General features: G+C 51.2%; 1 protein-coding gene across 1 annotated transcript in view; it reads right to left on the bottom strand.

Annotated features, from left to right (window-relative positions):
• Positions 1–218: 218 nt before the first annotated feature.
• LOC144129161 (uncharacterized) overlaps positions 219–26253 on the bottom strand; it is a 106069-nt gene continuing 80034 nt past the window's right edge. The window contains exons 3-4 of the mRNA XM_077663115.1: positions 5290–5490; positions 219–3688 (exon numbers count right to left, since the gene is read on the bottom strand). Coding sequence (XP_077519241.1) covers positions 1393–3688; positions 5290–5490 — 2497 coding nt within the window. The 3' untranslated portion in view covers positions 219–1392. The remainder of the gene's footprint in view (positions 3689–5289; positions 5491–26253) is intronic.

Raw genomic sequence — 26253 nt, 5'->3', positions numbered from 1 at the left:
GGTCGAAATTAATCCCGAGCCCTCCTTTACGGCGTCCCACATAGCCACGTCGCTTCGGGATTTTAAATCGACACACCATACCATAGTCTGGATATCTGCGTACAACGAAGCATTTAGAAACTGCGCCGTTATCCCTCTCGACAGGAGGTCAGTCGAAACCGACTTCCTGCACCTTGGAGAGGAATTTGCACACACACATACGAAAAGGCTTACTCGCAGAGCGCATAACAACGTTTTATTTGCAATATGATATCAACAACACGTCATAAAGCGGGCAGCCGCTTTTAAGATATAATACAAAGTAGGAGCAGCGAAGGTTCACTCCCGGACATGATGCTTGTCAGCTGCGTCAGGCGAGACTGTGCCACGAAGTACTGAAAAACAAGACTGCCTACGAAACAGAATGCAGAAGCTTGCGGCCGAATTAACGGTGGAAAGGCATCCTTTGTTTCGAATTCGTTCAACGCGGCGCCATACAGTGATGTTTTTGGCACTTCGTCTGCTGGAAAGTCGAAACGTCTTGCGCATGAATCCGAGCTTTTGCTTCTAGGGTAAAAGACATTACTCAACGGACTCGGACATCACTTTCAAATGCGAATCTCCTCAAGCTTGTGGTCGCACGCAGCTTGCAGAGCGCGCTCATTCAACCATTCACACATGTCTTACGGTCGGCAGCTGAAAAGAAAGCAAAATAAAGGTGAAGTGGAAATGAAGACTGACGCGCGTGACACGACGATATTGGATACTAGGCACCATATTTGTGACTTGCCTATATAGGATGATTGCTATTGCTGATGTCGGCTAAACGTCGATTTACTGGCCACCTCTGTTCACTGCCTACCGCTTTGTCGTGGCTAACCTGGCGGCGACCGCTACTTAGGTGGCTTAATCAAGTGCCCCCCTTCAAAATGGGACCAGCTCATCTTCCACTTGCTCTGGTGCCTTCATTCTCAGTTGAAAGTGGTAGTCGGACTAAGGCACACAAGTATCATACAGACCGCCCGGACGGTGGGTCCGCCAACAAAGTAAAACTGTTATGACACAGTAGCTAAGCAACCATGCCTAAAGTACACTACGGCTCGCATGGAATAAAAGAAAGGTAGGCGGAGAGCGAAAACAGGAATGCATCACAAACAACAACTATACAACTTATGCTGCCAACCATTCCAGCTACACCAGCTTGCAGTCATTTGCGCGCCCATCCAAAAAAGAAAAGGGCCTCTCTCCTTAATTTGCCTGCCGACTAGACAAAAGTTCTTAGTCGACTTTCAATCCTCGGGTGGCGACATCCAACGCCTTTACATCCAATACTTCATTCATGATCTCATTTAAATAGAAACAAGAAACAGTTCTCATCTATCCTCTACGGTTCAACAGCCAGAGTGATGTTCGTTATGCGGCCTTCTTCAGCAGCTGAGTCTGTTTGGTTCCCGTGCTATTCCTGGAGGAAGTTGCGGTGCCGTTAGCCGTCGAGTTGTCCGGAGTGTCGACGTAGTCGTAATAGTAAACGTAGTCGATGTACTCCACGTCGTTGTTGCTGGTCGGCGGCGTCTGTTGGCCTTTGGTCGTGGCGTTGCCTTGTGCCTGCGTCAGCGAGTCCTCCTTCTGCAGGCTGGCCTGCGCGTTACTTGGCACGTCTCCGAGGGGTTGTTGCGAAGTCCTGGTCGAAGTGGGAACCGGGGTAGTTGGCGCTGTTGTGGCGCTGGTAGTTGCGGGCTCGGTGCTCGTAAGCAGGGGCACCGTTGATTTGGCAGACTCCACGGGTAGCGTTTGGAGCGTCGTTTGAGTCTGGGGGTTCGTGCTGGTCGCGTCCGTACTCGCTGCGGATCCTGTAGTCGTGACCGTCGTTGGTTGACGGGTACCAGCGGTTGTTGTGCTGACGGTTTCCGTCAACGTGACGGGCCTTGTGGTTTCGGCGTTTTTCGTTGTGGTTGTCTGCTGTGCCGTAGTCGTCGACGGCGGCGCGGTGCTAGGCGTTTCTCTCGGAGTGGACGTCGTGGTCCCTGCTGACGTGGTCCCAGGAGCGTTTGTGTTGGTCGTGCCAACGAAAACGGTCTCCGTCTCTCCTGCAATTTGGTAAGAACGAGTAACGGTCTGAGTTGTGTCTGGCTGACGAGAGGTCTCTGGTGGTGCCGTCGTCCTTGTGGTTGTGACTGCGGCTGTGGTTTCTTGCGTAGACGCTGGCGTGGAAACTGTGGTTGGGGAAGTTATGGTTCTGCTCAACGTCGTTGGTGTCAGCGTGGACTGCGGGACGGTCGAAGTAGTCACAGTCGTGACGGGGACGCCTGTTGTCCTGTCCTCAGGTTTCTCTGCCGAAAGATTCTCAATTGCGAGATTCACTCTTGTTCTCGACTGCGATCCCACGCTCTTGACCAGTGTCAGGGTTGTGTCCGTTGCTGTCGCCTGCGTTGTGGCTTCGGTGCTGACTTCGGTCACCGTGTACACGGTCCGTCCGGTTGTTGCTGCTGTGCTGGTTCCTGCTGTTGGAGTGGCTGTGGTAGAAGTAACCTCTGCGCGTGTGGTCTCTTGTGTTGCCGTCTCGATTCTAGCAAATGCGGTTGTCGTATCCTGGGGTTCCTGTTTCGTCACACGCGGTATCTCTACAGCCATTTTTGTGACCAGTTCTTTCTGGAATTCCTGGTTGTCTGGGTCCGGCGTTGTGGTTTCCGGATCGTCCTTCGGTGCTGGCTGGTCGTCCTGCAGGTCGTCAACGAGCAGCGAAGACTCGTTCCTGTCCTTCTGCTTGGTTAGTTGTTCCTTAACCAGCTCCATCATGGACTCGGGTATCCTTCGCCGGTCGCTAGCCCTATCTTGACCGAGTGACGACAGGTTACGCTTTTGGCCAGGTACGTAGTAATCGATATAGTCGTAGTAGTCAAAGACGTTGTCGACCAGGGATCTGAGGATGGTCGGCAAATTGCCGCTCTTCTTACCGCTCTCACTTTGTTCCTCCTTCGCTGTAACTTCTTCGGCTTTTTCGGTTGTCGCTGGCGTTGTGGGTGTGGTCTGACGAGAAAGCTCCGTCGAAGGCGACGGTGTAGTTCCGAAGATGGATTCTGGCACTGTCAGGCCGAGCGATCTGGTTGTAGTCTCATCGTACACTTCTGTCGTCGGTTCGCTGGGTGGTTCCGTCGTGACCGTCGTAACCCTGGGTTTGTCCGTGCGGTCAGAAGTGAGGGCCGATGTCCGGATCTGTTCGGTGCTGTCCTCAGGTGTGCCCTTCCTGGACTGCGTGGTAGTCTTGGGGCTGTCCGGGGCACTCGTCGTCGGTTGCACTTCAGAAGGCGGCACCACGGGCGCGTCGTTCAGGAAGAACTCTTCGTCGTCCTCGACAGGCGGCACCGTGAGGTTTTTGGGCGGCTCTTGTTGCAAGGAGTCGCTCTGGAAGCCAGGTCCACGGACGATCTCTACCGGGGGTTCGGTCGGCGTCCTCTGCGCTGGCGATGACGTCGTTACTGTGCCGTCAGTGGTGCCGAATGGAGTGGTGTCCTGCGTTGTGACACCGGGACCCTGCGTAGTCAGCATCACCACCTCCACGAGGTCGTCCATGCTTGTAGGGCCGTGGAGGGCGGCGTCGGCTGCCGCCGTTCCGTTTGCGGCAGCGCTAGCGTTGGCGGCGGCTTCGAGGGCTTTGATGCGATTGAGGATGATTGCGTCCAATAGGGTCGTGTTTTGCACCTCCAGGAACCTGGAACGGAAAAATGGGACCTTTACTCGTCGGATAAATGGTACGAACTGGCTGACGTGGGAAGACCTTGAAAAAGATTCAACAATATCAAGATAACGCGTGTGTTGCTCAGCAAGGATGCGGAATAAATATTGTCAAGAGTGAAAGCTAGAAAGAGAATTTGAATATTCCCAGGCTCTTTGCTGAACCTTGCATACAAGGTTGACGGTCGGCGTATGTGGCTAGGCTGCCCCCCCCCCCCCCCCCCCCCGTGTCAAGCTGGTCGATAGAATGCCCTCCTTGATGGGGTAGAAGGCATCTTTGCTCACGTATGTGTTCTTGAAATGTGACAAAGTTCACCCCGCTGATGTATGAATTAGAATGTTGCTCAGGCACACTTCAGGCTAGTATTTCCAAGAGGACGAGCCTATTCAGTTTGAGTTAGAGACTCGTTAAAAATTGGTAGTGGTTTAGCTCGGCTATGCCAGGATATACGTAGCGAAAGCTAAGGCATAGCATGGTTAGCCTTGGTTAATCTTGATTGCAAGGCCAGGTTATTTTGGTTGTGTAGCTATGATGTTGTCGCATTAAAGGCGGCACAACTGTGGTTGCGGCGCACGCGAGCTCTGCTTTTCAATCCTCCGACATGTTATCAGGCATGCGACGCAGCTGTCGAAGCGAGCGGAGGCGAGCGCAACGGCGAGCGCGGTGTGACGTCATACCAAACGGCGGCGAGCCGCGCGGTGTGACGTCATGCCAGATGGCGCGGCGAGCGCGCAAAGCACAGTAACCGTCTCACATATCTCGGCGGACACCCGAACCGCGCCGTAAAGGAAGGGATAAAGGAGGGAGGAAAAGAAGAAAGCGCGGTTCGTTTGTCCACCGAGATATGTTAGGCGCGCGTTGTGACGTCATGTGCCTCCTCGGAGTGCGGCCACGGCGAAATCGCAAGTTCGCGGCTAGTAAAGTTTCCGTTTAATAAAGAACGCCGGGAAGTTTGCGCGACGGCACTTCTGCCTACTGTGTTTCAAGCTTTCTCCAAGCCACCTGGCGAAACTGTCGCCGCTTCTTAAAATGGCAATGCGATCGCATTGCGACTTTAAGAAACCTGCACTGAATAAAGAAGTCTATACTGAATGGATGCCACTCACAGAGTGCAGTTACATTTCCACGGTTGGACGCATTTAGATGACAGGTTGTGAGGTTGCTCACTGCAAAACCTAACGCTTGCTGCGCCGCAGTTTAAAATTTCCGCGGGTATGCTTCTCAATTAGCAGTCCACGAAAATTTTCAAAATATTGCTTTGATTTACTGTAACTGCCTGAGTATGCAGTACTTTTTTGAATCGTAAAATAATATTTTTATCTGTAAATCTAAGTCTTTTACATTTCTGCAGCATTGTTGAGAAACGCTTGAAGCTCAGTAGTTTTACCCCACATTTCCAATGCTAGGGCATTATTAGGGCTAATCAGTGCATTCACTTCCGCTGCACTCTGTCTCGCGCTTTGCAACTGCACTCAGAGACAGCGCGACACGCGGGGCCACGCAGAGCGCAGCCTTGCCTGTCGGGTCGTCTGCCGCACGCGAGTTGAGAGCAAAAGGTGAGGAGGGCGTGCACTGGCCTCTTGAGGACGAAGGGTATCTTGCGCAGCTCCTTGTCGACGCTGACGTGCGGCGTGAAGGGCTTGAGCTGCGTCTGCGTGGGCGGCGGCGGCTTCTTGTGGCGCTGGCAGATCATGCGCGGGCAGCAGGCCGGGAACGGCAGCCGCTTGTCCTCGATGATGTCGCAGAGCAGCGTCGGCCGGTTCTGCAGCCGCGGGCACCTGCGCCGTGGCGAGGGAAAAATGTGCACAATAAGTCAGTACTGCGGGGCCTCATCATTCAAACATCATCGCCATGGGCTGTAGTGCAAAGAGGTTGTCCTTCATATATGCGACATGCGAGGCACCAGCACAGCTAGTCGGCTTCTTTTTGCAACAGGAGAACACTTGAGAGCGACGGCAACGGTTTTGCCGTTCGATTTCCTTGCAGCACTCGGAGGACTTTGGATTTATATGCTTCACGTTGCCTGTATGAGCTTCTTCCGGTAAACTGTGACCTATATTTTTCTTATACGAAACATATTTACCCGACAGTGCTTTTTTTTTTTCCTAGCTGCCTTAGTGTCTGTGAAATACTGGTTTACAATCGACAAAGATGGAAGCGGAAGGAAGTTAAATTTGTGAGTCAGCTGACCACGCTTCTAGCGCACACTGCATTCCCGCGCTTTCCACGGTGGTTGGCTATTTTCAGCTCCTGCCACGGGGGCACACACCGAGTCGGGAGGGAGCGTGCAGTGTGCGGAGTCAGACACGCCTACCTCTGGCCCAACAAGACGAACACGCTGCACGCATCGTGCGGGAGCGTGCGAACCTCGGATGGTCGGGGGGGCAACACCGATCATGGTGTCTTTTGTTCGCCACCGACCACGGACCGGGTCTCGGCAGATGAATCGCCGATAAAGGTGACGGAAACGAGCGGCAGCCGACCCGCCTCGCGTATCGCACACTCCGAGGCGGACGTAGTACAGGTACTTACACACGCGCCGTGATTGTACGGTTAGTTTGTGCGTTCCTGTCTGCGTTGCGCCAACGAGCTCTCGAAAGCGGTTGGGATGGGCGCCGCACCTGGCCGATGCGCGGCCGCTGCATGGGGAGCGACGCGACTGTATATACATCGAAAGTGGGCCCCAATACGACCGCGCGCGGACGGCTGCGTGTAGTATATTTTCCGGTCTACAGTCCTCACCGAGTTACACACTTTGGTGTCTATAAAGAAACCTTATTGGTGCCATAACCGGCGGTAGTCGTATGCACGAAAAGTAAAAATTATAGACGACCAAGGCGGCTGATGGGGCTGAGTATGCGTTAGCATTAGTATTCCTGCTGGGCGGACGAGTCGCTGACGGGTTCAGACCGGGCGACGTGATCCGGTCAACAAATCACCACCTGACACGCCGTACACCCTCTCCGTTCTACCCCACCCGCCATCCGTCGCCTACCACCCTCTCTTTGTCTTCTCTCTCCCATTTTCCCTCCCTTTCGGGGGATTTCCTCCTCTCCACTTTGATACCTGCCAACCGAGGCTTCAGACGGACGGACGGGCAGATGTTTGCAACGTGAGGGTTCTAATGCTAACGCATTAATAATAGTGAGTAACATATTTCATTTATTGGGTCCTGCAGGCCAATATATGACCCCAGCGGGAGCGGGATAAGCAAATCAAAGATCTTGGCATAGGATAAGTAGCAGTGTTATTCTGGCTACCCTCCTGCGTGATTATAACTGGCACAATAATAACGAAACTTCCAGGGTTTCCTCGACCTCAAAAAAGCGGTCACTAGCATGAAATGCCTTACGGTTCAGGAAGTGATTGCGCCGCACTAAAGCGCGCAAGTGGAGACGCTTCTGTCACTGTGATGTGCACCTTCTTATCCGTCGCCCATAGGCTCGTCCACTTGTTTCATTCGTTCCGCTCGCGGAAGCTTATAGCGATAAAGATCCGACGCTTGTGACAGGAGAATAGGGTGTATACGTAGCTCGTGTAAGGTGTACCTGCCATGATCCTTTCAAACGCAGTGCCGATTCCGCTCTGGTTAGCTTCGTCTTCGACAGACATCTGCGGCATACCGAGTTCGCTTTCGTTCACCGGCCTCCGACCGTGCGGCTTCGATTATCCGTTACAACTCTCCGCACTCGCCTCCAGCTCTGATGCACGCGTGGTGGAACCCGAACGGCACAGGAAACAGCTGGTGCGCGTGCCTGCGCAGTGATAGGTAGGTATAGACTCTGCTTCGAAGATGTAGCAAAGGGGATTATGCCGTTGGACGGTAAGTATACACCATGCGTAGTGAGTACCTGAATTCCTTTATCTCCCCCCCCCCTTCACCCTCTCTTCATAGCTTCCCTCACTGCGCGGTTCAGGCAATGTTCAGGCGTCTACAGACCCGCTGCGGTGTGCGGGATGGCCATGGCGTCCACCTGCCGAGCACTGCAGCTTTTAGATGGCGCCGCATTTCGATAATGACCACTGCAAAGTTGCCTGTGCGGCCTGTGGGACGTAGATGCGACTGTTTATCATTTTTCCTGTGCCTGGCACCAGCCATCTAAGGTGAGGGTAAAACAGCGTGATTTTGACAACATACTCTGCTACAAAGGGATAGCAGGCGATTAGCGAACTTGGGACGAAATCGAGCTTCGCGCTCTCAGGAACGGTGCGAAAATTGCTGTAGCACCTTGGCTATCTTATCATCGGCTAATGGGAAAAACCAGTCAGTAACGAAGAGTTCCGCTCTAAAGTGCGCGCGGGTTTGCGAAATCGGTCCCTGTCTCATTGATAACAGACTTGACGATCATAACGCTGGGTCTTTCAGTATTTGAAAGCAGTATTGCAAAATTGAATTCTTTTAGTCGTGTAGGTATCTGTAAACGCCTGTACATGCGTGTTGATGCCTGTGGATACCTATAGATGTGGATACCTACACATACAAAGCTTACACAGGAGAAGATTATTTCCTTCTGTGATCCGCGAACTATACGCCGGCATATACGGCACGTGCTGCCGCCAATGGCTCCACCACAACCACCACCCTGCATTTTTGAGGGCGGGCCAGCCGAAAACGCGGTGGTCATCTTCCTCCTAGCTCGGTGTCGCGTCGGCCCAACGCGAGCTGATACGAGCTTGCGGGACTATGTAGCTACAGGGGCAGCGCCTCCAAAGTGGTCCGCTTTCGCGTCGATCAAGGAGGACACGAGGCCATGCGGTGTGAAGAGCAAAAAAAAATGCACGCCAGCCATCTGGCTGAACGGAGCGAGCGAATCCCTTCCTGCTTTCTGTTATTATTTCGCTGCCAAGGTTCGGTTGAGTCGAGCTGGTTCTTCCCGCAGCTGGCTAGCGTCCACGCTGGGTGCACATACTTGCATGGCGGGCTGGCTTAACCGTCCCGGTGGCTCAGTAGCCTAATAAGCACCGTCCGGCTGCTGGCCGTGAGTTATCGCGCCCGAAGTGGAGACTGTCGCTACTTTTACTTCTCAGAAACACACCCCCGAGACCCGCACCCGTCACATTGCAAAGAAAAGAATTGCGACAAGATGGCGGCTGCCTTCGCACTTATATGTGGAGCAAGTGCGCCTCTTATTGCAGACGTCGCTCGACGATTCACCTTCGAAAAAAGGACGCCCGAAAATATACGACCTTGTCGCTGAAATCACGGACGTTCACGTGGAATGCAGGCGATCTTATAGTTGTTGTTGTTGCCTTACTCTTTATAGTTCCTCCCCTGCCGTGACTGTTGAGCATTTCTTTCTAGCTCAAGCCCAGGGATAACTTCTTTCTTAGGACTCCTCGTAGGTTTCTTAGACCTGAATCGCCCTTTGTCGTCGAGCTTATGAGAAACAGGTCTCAAGGCGCAGCCTTTAAACATGTATAACAGGCCGCCGCGGTGGCTAAGTGATAATGGTGCGCGGCTGCTGACCCAAAAGACGCGGGTTTGATCCCGACCGCGGCGGTGGAATTTTGATGAAGGCAAAATGTAAGAGGCACGTGTACTGTGCGATGACAGTGCACGTTAAAGGACCCCAGGTGGTCGAGATTTCCGGAGCCATTCACCACGGCGTCCCTCATAGCCTGAGTCGCTTTGGGACGTTGAACCATCTTAAACATGTATAACACTTTTTTCTAGCTCGCTGCCCAGTCTCGTCTTGGTCTCTGCGTGAAAGACAAAAAAGAAAAAGAGACGAGCTATCTGATATCCGTGTTTCATTACTGGGTTGAAACCTCCCGCAGATGTTGCATATTCCGCATTTATGCCTGATACAGCATAGTTCATTTCACCACAGCTGCAGATTTTGTACCGGTCCCGCCCACGGAAGGTGCACGTTGAGTTAACGAACGTTCGTGCTAGCATGTGCACTCGCATAAGGGATCGTCTTGCAGCCATTCTGACTGCACACGGGCCTTGCACTCTACTCACAATGCCGCACACCGTAGGCCACTATTTCAGAAAAAGAACTTTCCTAAGGGAGACTTGTGTTGATCAGCTAGGTGACGAATTGGGTTACTACATTTGTTTGTGGTTAGGGGTGGTGCCAGGTGGCCCAAAACAAGGATATATAGTCACAGATTACAACTTTGCGCTATAGTCTATGACAGTCAAAGCGATGGTAACATCCTGAGCCTGTGGTAACACCTGTGAGCCGTGTGGAATGCGTGTTTTTTTCTTGTCCCGCTGTTTACGCGCAAGATATGCTCTGTCTGGCTTTGCCCACACGCGCTGTTCTCCCGCGCACGGTTTCTCATCCTTCTTAGTCATCTACAGGAGTCACCGGGCTCACGAAAGAGATCGTTATAAGGCAGTACATGTGATATCAGTGGAACTTTTCATTGTGCGCCGCCTTCAAAAGTTTCTTCCGAGCTCGGCAGGCAGCGATGATGAGAATATACCACTCTTTATTTCTTCCGATCTGTTCGGTGGTAAGTCGTCACTATTCCGGCAGCAGGACAAAATCTAGAGGCTTTCTTCGTTTTTTAAAGCTTCAAGCCTTACGCTAATGCAATCGGATTAGTAGTACTGTTATAGATATTGAAGAGCAAAACCGCCCACGTTGTAGGCTGTACAGTTTATTGGCTGGATAAAAAAAAAGGAAAGACAACGCCATGGCAAACACCGTGGTTGGTGTCCGCTGCCAGCAAGGGTTTTGCCACTGTAGCTTGTTGCACGAGTGGTAACGGTAAGTATTCGGGAGGCAAAAGCGTCCCACATACCGGCTACACCTGCACGAAGCTTTAAGTTGGCGCATACGAAGTTGCAGATAGAAAGAACGAGTAACCCCGATATCTTTCCCTCTCTCCTGAATCGAAGTGATTGCAAAAGCGATAGGCACCCCTTTCTTCTCTCTTCCGTCGATGTGTGCGCTCACTGCCAGTGCTGCCTGGATCACGTGACCACAGATGGCACTTTATAATTTTGCAGATCAAAGACGGGTACTAGAGTCATTGGTCAGAGGTGACGTCACCGTGTTTGTGGTTGTCACAGGCGTGGTAGTGTTACAAAAATACAACATAAGACGACAGTGACTACGCCGTCAACCCTGGAAAACTTTACTGACTCAGCAGTCATTGTAAATAAAAGGTTTGCCTAATAACCCACTGCTTTCAAGACGACTGTGTCCACAGAAAAAAAAAAAACTGGAATGGTCCACATTTGAGTCACGAAGAAGACGGCAAGAAAAGTGGCGTTCTTTCACAAATGGTCCCCCCCCCCCCCCCGCCACACACACACACACACTTGCAGGGCCCGGGACGCCTACGCGCGCGTTCGGCACTCAGCACGTGACCCCGAGTAGAGCAGCAGCTCGCATGCACAGCGGTCATGTCAGCCTGAAGAGAGCGCTGCCAGGAGCGGCGTTTTCTCTCGCCCCGTCCGCACAAAGACAGGTCGGCTAATTACGACCGGGGCCGGCCGGGTCGCATAGCGGGGCACAAACGCCTCGGCGACCAGAAGAACCGGCAGCAGCAGCAGCCGAAGCGTCTTTGTTCTTGCGAGAGCGGCTTGTGCCCCGCAGGCCAGGAGCGGGGTGAACACTTCCTGAGGCACCCGTTCCGTCCCGCGGGCGGCTTCCGTTCGCTGCGTTGTTCCAACCCGGCGGCGGTGGCTGAAAGAAAAAGTGTCCGCGAGCGTCGTCCTGTTTTCCTAATAGCGCTCGGAGGAGCGCTTGGCACGCGAAAAAAGACGCGGCGGCCATTGGAGTGCGAGACATCTTGGCGCAGTCCCGTGGACGACGTTTTACGGATGATGCGCGCCGCACAAATTGAAGTCGGCGAGCTGGTGGGGCGATAACTATAGGCGAGATCAGCCCGCTCTTCCGATTAAACGAGAGGAAGCGTACACGTTCAGAGTCTCGCTGAAAATTTTCAGAAACAGCACCTCTTTTACTAAGCCTATAAAGTCTGTGCATCAAGATCGTGCACCAAAGATACGGGTGGCACGGAGCGCGACGACATTGAGTCCTCGCTCTCCTGTCCGATGCTGCGGGTCTCCGCTTTTAGAAGATAGAAGAAAATAGATTGTAGAAGAAAATACGTATTCCTGAAGATGCCAGCTGGCTTGCCCCTCGTTTTACAGGATAATTCCTTGCTCAATCGTAGACCACCCATTCACGTTAATCTGTGAATTATTTGTTATTTCAGAAGTGTTAATTGTTGGGCTAGTTCGTAGTGTATTTGGGACATACTCGTAGACAACAACGCAAAGGTTCTAGGCCAAATGAGATACACAGCGCTGTCTTTGTCTTTTCCGCCCTTCCTTCTGTGTATCTTCTTTGGCTTGGAGCCGCTGCGTTGTTGTCTACGAGTATTTGTTATTTACTTAAGTTAGGGGGTTACTCAAGTGTCTTGAAGGAAAGTACGTTTCTATGACATCTTGACCTCGCGGTAAGATTTCCTTGAGCATGAAAATGTCCTCGATCGTCATCAGCCCTTAGCTTCTCGGGACCTATCTGAGGACTTTGGGTTGGTTGTACTGCTCTCCCTCTTTAATGAGAGCGTTTATTGTGTACGAAGCTACGCCGGATGTCGGACAGCTACCCTCCGATCAGCAGTGAACGATGGCCTCATTGAGCCCCCTTGGACCGCGTTTCTGAAGCTTCCGCGCAAGGATGAACCGTTGCAAGTGAAATAACGCACGGTCAACCTGAATACTATGGACAACGCGCACTTTGTTATGCTATATACATCGCACGGAATGTTGCTGACAGCTTAAAGAGAGTATATGCGCAACCTAATCTTGTTCCTCGCCGAACTACAGCGGACGCGCGACAGTAGCTGTCCGGAAGTGAGCTCGCGTACATTACGGGCGTTGAGCGAAAGCTGCAATTAGAAGCATCCCTTCAATTAGTTAATTACGCGGGGGCCACCTGCAGCGCCGCATCGTGTGAGACTTCGCTATTAATAAACTTAATGAAGGGTGGCTTTAGGGCGTGTGTAGCATTGCCTTCGCCATTAGAGGCAGCTCACACCGCGCTTCTCACGAGACGAGCCTGCCTGCCTATGTCATACGAACTGTGTATCTTTCCTGCAGGAAAGGATGTAAGAAAAGCAGTTGCTGAGTTCGGTGACACTATAAGGCGCGCAGCGGCCCGCCTTTTCGAAGCAGCTCGGAACTGCCACAGGCTACAAGCCCTGACGGCCTGTGTAAAGACGTGTATAACCTCTCCCAGCTATAAAGTTTCTCAAGATTACCGAGAGGAAATAGTGGCGCCACTGTCAACGCTTCAGAGCGCTTCATACACCATGTGAATGCTGGGAAGAGCCAACTTCGTAATTGGCTTGGCTAGCGGCTGAGCGAATGCGTGGCTATGGTTGCGGAATCATAGTTTGTGCACGATTATCTTAAACATCATCTATTTAAAGTGCACAGAACATCCCCGCGGTCACGAATATTATAAAGATGTTCGTGCAGGTTTCTAATTTGATAGAAAGGTTAGAAGCTGTTTCCCCGCAACACACGGATTAGATTATGATGATGTTTATGAATCTTCATGGCACAAGGAGAGCTTTGGCCAGAGAGCGTCACGGCACAAACTGTTTTGCTCTATACTGAAGATAAAGTCGAAGTCCCATTTCCCAAGCACTTCACCCGAGATAAGCCGAGGCCATGTGGGAAAGCTTGCACACAGTGTGTGACCGCTAGCAATGGGGATCCATATAAGAGGCAGATGCTCAAACTACGAGAGCAGCACTGCGGATGCAAATTATATGACGCTGTAGTGTACATTTTTCGCTAATGTGTTATATTCCATAGAGGTAAACGCTCGGTGTTAGGCTTGCTTTGAAATTAACAGGGCGCTTTTTGAAGCTTTGCATGCCTTAAGAAGAAGCCTTGCCTCCGTTGCCGAATTCTCGTTCAGAGACAATTACTAGCTGAGTCAAATACACTGTTCAATGCTTCCCGGCATTCGCGTGTAGGGGGATGAACTATCCCTCAAGTCGTATGTTCTTTTCGAAATGTGCCCTCACCTTTTCCCGAAAAAAGAAACTATGCGTTTGAAGCGGACGAAACACAATGCTGTCGAGCACCACCTCAGCTAAGTAACGAGCCATTTCTCGTTTTATATTTAAATCTGGTAAAAAATAAAAGGAGGATTCTTTAAGATTGACGAGGAAAAAAATTCATTTCCAGAGATGTAAGACAGCAGAGAAAGCCAAATGTTGGTGGTATTTCTCGAAAATGCACTTTTAATGCGCAGGGATTCATTTTTGCTTTCCAGATTAAGAGGGAAAGACGCAAAGAACGTTTCGTTTTCGTTTGCGAGCTACTAGCCGCAAATGGCTGCCTCTCCCGCGGACCGATGCCATGGTGTCAACTTCTGACTTGAAATTGCACTACGGCCTGTTCCACGCTTAGAATTTTTCACGCTTTATAACTTAATAACAGAAAATATTCGCGCATTTCAGGAACGTGTCAGAGTTGCTGCTTGCGCCACTTAACCCACACGCAGCGAGTGCCTTATTCTGATAAGCTAAGCTCTAAATTTCACTCGGACATCTTGTTCCGAGCCCATTCTTTCGGCACAAACGTATATTTTCTTTTTTCTGTTTTGATTTTGTATCGTACTCCTCATCGTCAGTGGCTTATAGATGTCGAACTTCAGTTCAGTGTCTACAAATGCAGGTAGTAAAGAAGAAGAAGAAAAGAAACCTTGCACTCGAAGACGCTTGTCATATATGAGCGGGTGCGCTTCGAATATACGCACTTTTTCACACGTAACTTTAACCTCTTTCAAGCATAGAAAGCGGCTCGAAATAAAGCTTCGCTTAATTCATACTCACCTCTTCCCTACAAGGAACACATTGCGACGTGACAAATCTCAGGGTAGTTCGTTGACGAGCGTCGTAGTTATCTAAGTTAAGCGTGTTTTAACTTGCCACAAGTGTTTCTGCAGATTTCGTTCGTTGTGCTGTGATTTAGCCATTAAATTAGTCATTTAGATAGCTCTGTGTAGACTAGAATGCTCTTCTTCTTCTGCTGATGCACGTTAGCGGGAATTTTTTGTTCTTTCACTCAGAAACACAGCACGGATAGTTTCAGTTTCGAACAAAAGTTTAATAGAAAGGAAAACCCGGAACCTTTAAAACAAAAGGAAGACGGCCGCACTCACTCAAAACTGTACTTAAGCTTTCGTATTTGGGTAACTACTTTTTGCAATTCCTAGCCTCTCTCTCTCTCAATCTCTCCTCTTTTTTTTACTGATCCTCTTACCTGATTTTCAGTTTGTTAGGTCGCCCTAACCTCCTGCAACCTCCTCTGCTACGGAAACAGTTACACAATTTTTGTTAGATCATCCCACGCTTGCCATATGCAATCTGCGATTTAAATAGTCACCGCCTGGTTATGGCCAATCACCCTTGTGGGTATGTGCCATTTGTGAGGGGAACAACAACAACAACAACAAAACTGTACTTCTCCGACCCAACTTACGCGACGCTAGCATTACAGAGCTCGTTCGTAAAGTGGACGCATCGAGTTCAGTCGGGGAAAAACAGGTTCCCACAGCGTGTGTACCCGAAAGGCTTGAGAAGAAGCACGCACTGACCGGCGCAACGACGTGTTATACAAAGCGCGATAGAGAGAGGCGCCGGCAGAGGGCGCGCACGCACACACAAAGCACATTAGGGCGCGCACATCTCGTGCGGACGGCGCGCATACTATACCCGCATCTTGCCTCGCGAGCCGAGAAGAGAGGCGAGTTTTACACCGCATCTCTCTCCGCTCGTTTGTCCAGCAGAAAAAAAATGATCACCGCGTATCTGGAGCGGCTTGAAACGCGACGACCCACCAGCCGCGCTCCCTCCCCTGCAAGTCTGTTTTCTTTCTGATCTCGTGCTAGAATATAGGCTCTATAGTTCACGATTACTTGTTTCGTTCGCCTGTGTGCCCGTACTTGCGTGTATGCGTGCGTGTGCTCGACAAGTATGGGCAGGCACAATGAAAAATGCAAAACATTAAATACACCGAAAAAAATAAAGAAAGAAAGAAAGAGAGGGGGGAGGGAGGAGAGAGAGGTGCGGCCTCCCGAAGCTTTCACTGAGGGCGTGCCGTGGCGTGGACGCTGCTGACGGCACATCAGGAAACAGTTCTTTCTCACAGCGCCTGGACAACGGGGCTTGGCCAGATACCGGGAACCCCTTTCCTTTTATGGTGCACCCGATTGCCCCGCGCAACAGCTGTACAGCGCGCACGCTAGGCAGACCTGCAAGTTCGCGTTCGCTTTGAAGACGCGTTGTATACGCTCGTCACCTGTCCTCCCACTAAGATTGGCTCCAGTTACGCGCCACTCGCAAGCAGTCTATATTTATACCGGTAACGTAAGAGGTTTGTAAACCTCTCTAGGTGTTCGGGATCGATTGCGTGGAGGGTGTCGAGGGTGCTAAACGGAGGGTTACGCGGGCTTTGCGGTTATACCGCGACTGCTGCTGGTACTTAATTGCTTGTCTCATTATGCGATCGTCTTGCTACAGCTGCGTTTACTTGGCACAATCCTAAGTTTTTGATCGCGCCTGGATTTCAACCCCTAAATTCCTTTATTTTTTATTTTTTTTTTGCTTGCAGGCATAAAGGAAACTATATCGTCGTCCACAGCGAAATGATTACATCCAAGCACTCTTTTTGCTCGCATGAATTTTGGTGTGCGATAATTACCCACCGCAGTGGCTCGATGTTTAGGGCGCTCGGATACTGAGCCAGAGAACACCCGGGTTTAACCCCGGCTGCGGAGGCCGCGTTTCGATGGAGGCGAAACGCAAATGGTGCCCGTGTTTTGTACGATGTCAGCGCACGTTAAAGAATCCTACGTGGTGTAACTTAATCCGGAGCCCTCTACTACGATGTTCCTATAGCCCATGTGTCACTGCAGGAAATTAAACCCCGCAATTTACATTTTCAAACATTCTGCGGCAGACTGTCGAATGAGGAAGTGTAAGGTGCGAAATGCAGCGGTCTCCTGTAGTATACCATGGCAAATGGGACGGATGCGTGCGGGAACAGCTTGAACCAAGACTCCCTGACAATCCCGTGACGCCTAGGCAGGGGCTTTTCTCGCGATACGCTTCTGCGAATTCTGGAAAGCCTATTCTCGGCTGTGCAAAGGGTGCGTGTGTGTACCCAAAGGATAAAGCGTGCAGATTGCTCAAGCTATTTTCAGCCTCCAGCTCGAAGACTTTCTCACCTTCTTCGGTGAAGGCAACCCGCATCGTGAGTCTGGGGCGCCAGAACCAAGCCGAATCTAATCTAAACAAATCGAACCGACCGTCACATGCTACGGTCACGCGTCATTTTCTCGCCGTCCACGTGCGAAACTGACGCACAAAGCCCGAAAATGCGGAACAAACACCGCCTGGGGCGTTTCTCCGATTAGGAACTTTTTCCCGAACTGGCCCCGAACTGGCATCCTTCGTATAGAGCAGCGGTCAAAGGTTAGGCGCCCGCAGCAGCAGCGCCGCCGCCACTCTCGTTGTGAACGCTCGTCCACGTCATTTACGCGCGTTAGGCCGCCTTTCTTACCACCCTTTTAAAAGACAGCTCCTCGCCCCCGCCTGGCGCGAGCTTTCTTCGTTACGCCAACGTCACAGACTTGTTCTTCCGCCGCTTCCTCAGCAGCGGCTGCTCCGTTGCGTGAACTGGACGGACGCGGGAGCAGGCGGCGCAGCAGGAAGCGAGGGTGGCCGCTCTGCTGTGCGTGTGTAACTTTGCACCGAACGGCCGGCGAGACTACGCCGGCGTCGATACAGCGAGAGTTGGAGGCTTCCTTATTCGAGCGTCGTCGGCATTCTTCTATTCTTTTCTTCGCCCTTCTTCGTTCCCGGTCTTAGCGCGCGCTGCTCTCGCACACACACACGAATGCATGCTGGGAGAAAGAGCAGAGCAGAAGGCAGGGCTGCGCGCGTGCGCCTCTGTCCGCGTCGGTCGCGCGTGTTTGTTGGGCGCCCCGCAAAAGAAAGGAACGCGCGCCAGAGAAAAACAAGCCGAGACAAAGAGAGCAGAAAGAAAGCACGTGTATGAAAAGATGGAAAGAAGCGGCGTTCTTCGCGTTCTTTCTTTCATTCTGCGCTCCTTTTCTTTGTTTTTTTTTCGCTTTGACGATTTCTCACGCCGCGTGTCGGACGGATAGAAGGGATCGCGGTTGCGGCAGGAGAGCAAGAGTTCGTGCCGAAACGTCGCCCTGTCACGAGTGTGGACGCGGCGGAGACAGACCGTGCGGGAAGCCGGCGTTCCTCTCGATGCGAGTGGCTTTAGCTCGGCCGTGCGATGCGCAGTGCATACAGGGACGAAGGTCGATTGGCAGCGGCGCTTACGCTGGCTGTCAGCCGAGACAGCGTGCAAGACAGATGCGAAATGCACGTATATATAGCCGGCCGCCGTGTATATATGTGCGGCGTGAGAGAGCGTGTGTATGCTCTTGCGTGCAGTGTGTGTGCGTGTGTGTGCGAATGGGTGGGCGCGTGCATGTTTGCGTGATTGACGCTTCTTCGTGCCGCATTTAGTGCACTTCTCTGCTTCTTGAGTGCTCTTAGGAGCTGGATTCTCCGTCTAAATTAGTTTTGAGTCTGGCAGCCGGTTATTAGCGCCGCCGATAGAGTTTATGTGTCGGACTCACTATTCCTGTTGTTCCCTCTGACACAAGGCATTCGAGGTTGATTGCCTTGTTCAGCAGCTACTGTCTTCGAGGTTCTCCCACCAGTAACTAGACCTGAAAATCTTAATTGGAAGCGTGCTGGTACCACAAGCTATCCGGACGAACAATTGATTAACTTTCTCGCTGACAAATCGGTAATGCGTAGATGCCATTGCTTGAAATGTTGTTATAAACGCCGCGCGTTACAATTGTCGCTGATCTAAGAGCCATAATCAGGGAGGCCTGGAGGCTGCTGAGCGTTAACTGTCATCTGCTAAATTGTGTGTTGCTATTTGCAGGCTGCAGCTCCTGCGGTATAGGTGTTAAATTAGCCACTCCCACGATGCTTTTAACGACGAGACACAATTCTGTCTGTATACTGTCCTTCATTTAAGCTGCGAATACTGCATATACAGCCCCGGGTGATTTATTTACGCCGTCACGTATACTCTACCCAGGAAAAAGAAGACTGCGGCCGCATTCCGAAGGGACTCGTTCCTTCTTGTCACCGACGCCTTTATGCTGCATTGGATGGGCAGGTTGTCGTAACAGAATGGCGGACAGAAAGGCACCGAAGACGGGAAAGCACCGAATGGGAATAGGGACGCATAATACACGCATTCTCGCCATTCGTGGCATGCACGCAGTCTCGCACGGCCGTTGCTTCAAGCCGTGAACTAGGCCAGAGCTGCATTCTCGGGGCGTGTAAATCGAGGAGCGAATGCAAAATAGGAAGTGCGCGGAGAAAGCGGGGCGTTGCATTGCCCGGTTCGCTTCCACAGCGCCGCTGCAATTGGACCGTTCTTTCATTGTGACGCTCTATAGCGCACAGGTAGGGTAGCACAGGTAACGAGAAGCCGTGATTCGTAAATAGCGGCCGCTCATTGTAATTCCTCGCGGCTGAGTGCAAAGCCTTCTGAGCTCTCGGTTACACGATACAGCTTCCTCGGACAGTCGGATGCCTCCTGTTTCGTTGGCATGCATTGAAGTCTCGTTACGCTTCGGTGCCACGGAAGACCACAACTATGGATCGGAATAGTGCCCTATTACACCGTTCCGAATGCTGACACGAGGAAGCGCTGATCAAGGAAGCGTTACGAGGTGCGCTCACTTACACCGAGACAATACACCAGTGTGCGCTGGATGGTTTAGGTAAGCTCCTGGCTAGGTTGCGAGAATACACCTCGCCCACACCCCTTAATTAAGTGCAAGACGCCTAACCTTCATTTTAAATCACCTGCCTTAGTGCTATGCTGATGACCAACAGCCACGCGATGAGACATCTATATAGAGCGTGGGAAGCAGTTGCTGAAGATTGTTTCCAGACTTCATCACATCTGTTATGCCTAGAAGAGAGTTGACAGGAGAGTTGCGCTTACCGCTGTTATTCGGAATGATTTCGTACGGTTGCTACATTTGTCGAATGACATTTTACTTTCCTAATGCCTTCAAGTTAAACGATGGCGAAGGCTTCGCATTTATTTTTCTTTTATTTCCAAAAGCAGGTTGTTGAACTCCTCCTATACCCGAGAGTCGATAGAAAAAACGTAGGAGCCAACTCTGGCAGCAGACGAAAGGTTCACTTGGGTAATAGTCTTGCTGAAATAACGGGGCGAAGAATATGCTATTGCACTGCAGGCCTAATCAGGTTTGAGACCACGAAACGTGTTGGCGTCATTTCTCCGAGCGAAGCCTCGAGGCAACAAAATTCACGCACTGTAGTCCACCGAGTGGAACCTAGACACACTACGATGGAAAGTTCTTTCATATGGAAGCTGCAAGCGTGGCGGACGTGATGAAGCTATTTACTGCAGGCATTCGTGTTTAAAACGGCGATGAGAAACTCTCCTTCAATTGAATTTATCTCCCGGGGCGTCATTTCAGATTTAACACGTAAAGCATCGACAGAGTGCACGATCGCGGCTTCGGTGCCAGTGCGATGTTTTGCAACGCGACAGCGATTCTCGAGAGAGCGCGCTGAAAGCCACGCGACGCCCCCCCCCCCCCCCCCCCCCCCCCCTTTTTTTTTTTCCGCTTTTCGGAATTCTCTTCCCCGGCGCACGCCTGCCCGCCCGGTCGCTTTCCGCACGGCCCTGCGTAAGCATACACATGCGGAACACGTATATGCGAGGGCTTGCCGCAAGCGCTGGCATCATCGACTGACTACAGGGCGGTGGCTCGCATTCGCTGCTCCGGCGACAGCTGAACCAACGCGCAGCGGAGAAAAAAAAAATGGCAGAGAAAAAAAAAAGCTCGCTTCGCCCTGTTTTCTAGTGTGTGACGGATGGGAGATGTGTTCCGGCGGAAAGTGTCGCGCCAGCGAGCGCGAATGCGGCAGGGCCGTGTCACCGGGGATTTGATGCATCTTGCAGCGTTACATAGCCAGAAAATAAAAACAAAAAAGAGAAAGTGAGACGAACAAGTGGGAGAAAGAATCCAACAGCAACAACAAAAGGCAACGACACTAGCCCGGTCACCGATTTTCGTCGACATCAATCTGCGTGACCGTCATGGTTGTGGATAAGCAGTCTGGTTTGAGGCAATCATTCCCCGTACGTCGCCCGATCTTTGGCGTGAGCGATGATGAGTGGCCAGAGCAGAGACGCGTGTATTCGTTGTGGTTGATTCGGTGGTTGCCAGCTGGCTCCCTGTTCGACGCGCGGATAGCTCCGGACTGTCGAGGCAAGAAAGCGATTCACCCGCGAATCGATTGGGAACCTGCGAGAATTCTCCTGTCTGTTACCCTCGCTTTAGTAATCGGCTATGCCAGCTGGTTCCGGTCGGTGAGCTGGAAGTGACGTTAACCACATGCTCGCTGGCAGCTGACGTGATTGGTCGTACGAGGTTTAGGTAGTAATGCGGGGAGCTCGAGCAGTTGAAATTGGCGCCAACGTCTTGCAGCGGGTCATCTCCGCCCTGGCTTAGAGTCGTCCTCGTTTCCAAGTTCCCTTCCGCGCTGTGAGTGATGATGACAGTGGGGCATTTTGCGTCCAAAATACTGCCAAAGCCACGAGTACAGAAGGGATAAATTGAGAAAGAGGAAATAATAAAGGCGAGAAAAGCACTGAAAAAACAGATCAACCATATCCAGTGTGAGTGATTCGCTGCGATCTTCATAAATGCCCGACGAAGAGTGAAACTGGGTTTTGAAATACATTCTGTCAGTTGCCTTTCTTTATTTTAATGCGAAAGTATTAGGAAGGCCATGAAGCTGAAAACTGTCTGGCGGAGTCGGCGTCATCGGCGTGAGTGTGAAACCTCCACCTTCTTGGAGGTGTTTAGGGGAATGTGCTTCTTCTCTCCACCTACCACTTTTCGATCGTCTCACTCTCCCCTTCCTACTTGTATGGGAGAGCAGGGAGACGTCGGGAGAAGATGAACTCTGCAAAAATAGAAATGACCAAGGTTCAGGTGTCCAACGATATATATGAGACAGATACTGCGCCATTTCCTTTCCCCAAAAACCAATTATTATTATTAAGATTCGTAGTTCCCGGGTTCGAACCCGAACGCGGCGGCTGCGTTTTTATGGAGGAAAAACGCTAAGGCGCCCGTGTGCTGTGCGATGTCAGTGCACGTTAAAAATCCCCAGGTGGTGGTCGAAATTATTCCGGAGCCCTCCACTACGGTACCTCTTTCTTCCTTTCTTCTTTCACTCCCTCCTTTATTCCTTCCTTTACGGCGTGGTTCAGGTGTCCGCCGGTATGTGAGACATATGCTGCGCCATTTCCTTTCCCCCAAAACCAATTATTATTATTATTATTATTATTATTATTATTATTATTATTATTATTATTATTATTAAGAAGAAGAAAATGACTCGGACAACAGCAGACCTGCGTGCAAAGTATGCAACCTTCCGAAGAGCTAGTATCTGCGCAAAAATGACGCTTGCGGCAGCTATTCCTTCTCGAATTGCTGGGGAGGAGAAAGCTGGGTCTCACAAGCCTCACTGGCGGCAGTGCTTGAAACAGCCACCTGCCGGTGCAGGAGTGCATCATTTAACCTTTGCGCCACTACGCCGGTATATAGCGGCATCAAGACTCGCCGCGATCTAACAGTGTGACACATTTTGTGTAGTCGGAATTAGAATACAATCAAAATTGGAACACATTGAAGAGTGAAACAGAATGGACTCAGAATTGGAATATAATAAGGTTTGGAGTAGAATTAGAGCTGGAATAGATTGGTACCTGAAAGAAGAATGAGCCGCCACGGTGGCTGAGTGGTTATGGCGCTCGGCTGCTGGCCCGAACGACGCGGGTTCCATCCCGGCCGCGGCGGTCGAATTTCGATGGAGGCGAAATTCTAGAGGCCCGTGTACTGTGCGATGGCAGTGCACGTTAAAGAACCCCAGGTGGTCGAAATTTCCGGAGCCCTTCACTACGGCGTCTCTCATAGCCTGAGTCGCTTTGGGAAGTTAAACCCCCATAAACTAAACTAAATTGAAAAAATAATGCGATAGCATTGCCTCCGCATCAATCCAATTGATCGCCTCGAAGTTATTTTGCTCAACTTCTCCTTTACGTCGTTGGAGTTAGAACAGAGGGTCAGTACATCACAGAAGCGGCTCATGGCGCAGTATTCATTGGATATAATTTCATTGTAGCTTATGATAGCAAATGAGGCGCGGTAGTAGAGTATGCGCGTTAGAAAGTGACAGGGCTTGCGCGTATCAAGCGGCCGGGTCTTTTGCGTAAAACATAACTGCCAAGACCTCCGGGTGCGTTACTCTTAACGTGATATAGGTTGGACTCAGTCATGCTTTGTACTAAATCTGCGTGCACTATTCATCGGGGAAATCAAACTAGGTCATGGCGAGCCAAGCCTGTAGCCAGTACGTTAGTGTCGAGACGAATTCATGCCTGTCCGTTCTCAAGCATCAGAATGCACACCAACGGCCGCAAAGCACCCAGGGTTTGCCGGCAGCATCACAGCTATATACCGCTGATGCGACGCCCTATAAGCAATTACGCTGGAAGCTCAGGCAAAGGCTGTACCCTGCAAAGCATACGGACGCGCGAGCTCATGCAAATCGTTGCAGCGAATAGTCACGAGTTGCATAAGCCAAGGTAACGCGAGCCATGACTTTTGGGTTAAACGCCAATTGTTCGCGAATGCGCCGTCTTTATACACACCTGACAACGTTCCCGACGCGCATTACGTAAGGGCCATTAGAGATCTCACTGCCGGGATTGTGTGAAAGTTCCCGAGATCACGCCGTTTTTGACGCGCTACTTTCTGCGCTACGAAGACGGCCGCAGTATTCGTGGAGGACGTACAGCGGCGCTGTCTTCTCCAATCGGCATAAGCACTGACCCAGAATTTACACTCTCCCGTGGGTCCGAGGATCAGCTCTGCAAGATACGAGTCCACGATCGTTGCTTATATTTTTTTCCCCGCGCGAGGTCAAGGCAGCTTTGGGAAAAAGGAAAATCCATCTGGCTATGGCGAGCCACGACTGCAGTACGTGTCGTTACATAAGCAGCATCACTAATCAATTTTTAAACGTAACTAGCTGTCCTGAATACTTTTCCCGAGGTTCTGCGTCAATTGCCCGCACACTTGCGTCCTTCACAGTGCTGCCATAACGTTTTGCAGCCGACGGACGTTCCTGAGAATTAGAGCTTTTCATCTTTTACTGCACTGGACACAATATTGTCTGACGTCACGTCTCTTGGCAATCATTTCTGCATAAAAATTACTTCCAGAATTTCTGAAACTGCACGCTATTCAAGTAAAATACTGTTACTGCGCAGATATTGCGAGTGTTATTTGCGCGTGGTTTTCGATGATCGCTGCAGCGTCCCAGGTTAATTACTGGGATTGTATCTGTCGCGGCGAGATCTTTGTCTATCTGCTCATTCACGCGCGCCTTCACATTACGGGCTATAATGAACTTTTCATAAGCGTCGCCATTTGCACACGAGCCGCAGTCTCGAATGCTGTGGTAATAGTTTGAGGTTATATTTTGTTGCCGCGAACCAATTAAGCTTCAATGTTTCGAAACTTTGCACGCGCCTGAGATTTTTTTTTTTCTTCCTATAAGAGGCGCCTATCTTTCACAGCGTGCAAAGGCAGGCATATTGCCCAACAGTCCTCTGGTTGATCCGTCCTTAGCCCCGAACAAAGAGTTAAGCGTCCGTCGCCAAGGAGCCCAGTGTCGCCAGGCCGTTAACCACACGCCACGGTGCCGCACCACCATCCCATGCGGTCACGCCCCCTCGAATAGGCGTCGCTGCTTTTCTGCCCGCACCGAGCACTATCAGGCCGGGCCCATAAGCACCAAGCGCCGAGGCTCGGCCGAATGATGGACGACGTTTCGTCACTGCAGCCACCCTTGTCTGACGCCAAGACGGGCCGGAGACGTCGAGGCATCAATTTCGCCTCGGCGGACACTGTCACTGCGTCTGAATGAAACCATTTGTCACTGCAGTCTGACCTCGCCTAACGGCATCTCCTCACTCGCACCATTTCGCTCCTCCTTCCACCTTCCAGGGCCATAGCCAAGCCCCTCACGCAGGCTCAGTGCTCGCAAGCGACGGAGGACCGCCGCGGGCCATTCCACGCAGAGAGCGAACCGGCCCATGCGGTTACGTGCCACCTAAGCGTTTTGAATCTGGTTGACCCGGGCACGCGAGGGCGGATGCACTCGGAGAGGCTGGAACGAACGCACTCTACGCGCAGCGACCATATTGACTTTGCCCACCTCGCGTTTTGTGGGTCATCCGTAGACTCCGATGCTCGATGTTAACGGATTCCCGCCACAAGTCTGCCCTTTCTGCTGAGTTCCGTATGTCGTTCTCTCTTTATTTTATTCCCGACGCTTCCCTCCCTCGAATCACTGAGAGCAGGGGTGACGGACGAGTCACTTTCTCTGCGAGCGCCTCGGGCATAACCCCTGTAGGGCAATAACATACGCGGCGCTTTCGGTTTATGGAAACGTGAAGGGAGGTTGGGTCGCCTATTAGGCGGGTTGTTAGTGCGAATTTTGACGCCTGCCGTTCCGGCTCCGTATAATTATGCGCGTGCGTTCTCCGCTTGACTAGAACTTGGTGACCTGCAATGACGAACTCGGGAAGCTCACACGCGCTCTGCACGGAGCTCTTCAGTCTTCCGCTTGCTTCAGACCTGTGTGGTATACGTCCTTGTAGGTCATAATTATACGAGGGGCGGTCGAATATGTCAGCATAAATGCTGGGTTATATCACCCTATCGTCGCCGTGGGCGGAACAATAAATGAATCTCTCTACGGCGACTCGCATGTCAGATGAAGTGGAATACAAGAGGGGTTGTACACACAGGTCAAACACGCACTACGGCACGTGCTTTTTTTTTGTCTTTGCATTGCAGGGCTGGCGTGTTTACTCGCGTATTTAGAGAGAAGGACACGCTCGGTAGAAGTAGAGTTGAATGCATTCTCCAGTAACCTTGGGGCAACTGAAACCTGTAGTCTATGCTCAATTGAGTTTAAAGGAACAAGTTTTGGGGATGTTTTTATGAACGTTTGTGACCAGTACTTCGTTCCTTCTAGATCGCGTGCAGTTTGCAGCGTTGGAGTCAGTGTAGGTACAGGATGAATGTGCTCATAATTGAATAAATTAAATGGCCTACAATGAAGATATAACGAAGAATGCGCATTTCCGAAAGGATTTAACAAAACAGAGGTTATAAGAATATAGTAGCTTCTTTAATTTGTTTACATAGGAGGTTAACTGCATGTCACCTTATCTTTATTGGCTGGAACATGTTACTATATATAATGTTGGGACATTTTCATAAGGCCCCGCGCAGGACGACATCGGTTTTTGGGAGGCCCACGGCCATTAACAGCAGCGAGATCACATCCAGTGGCCTGCCCCATCCGCGGTCATCCAA

Source organism: Amblyomma americanum, chromosome 4 (assembly GCF_052857255.1).
Source record: "Amblyomma americanum isolate KBUSLIRL-KWMA chromosome 4, ASM5285725v1, whole genome shotgun sequence".
Taxonomy (NCBI): domain Eukaryota; kingdom Metazoa; phylum Arthropoda; class Arachnida; order Ixodida; family Ixodidae; genus Amblyomma; species Amblyomma americanum.
Note: the sequence above shows the minus strand (reverse complement) of the source record. Positions and strands in the feature narration are given on the sequence as shown.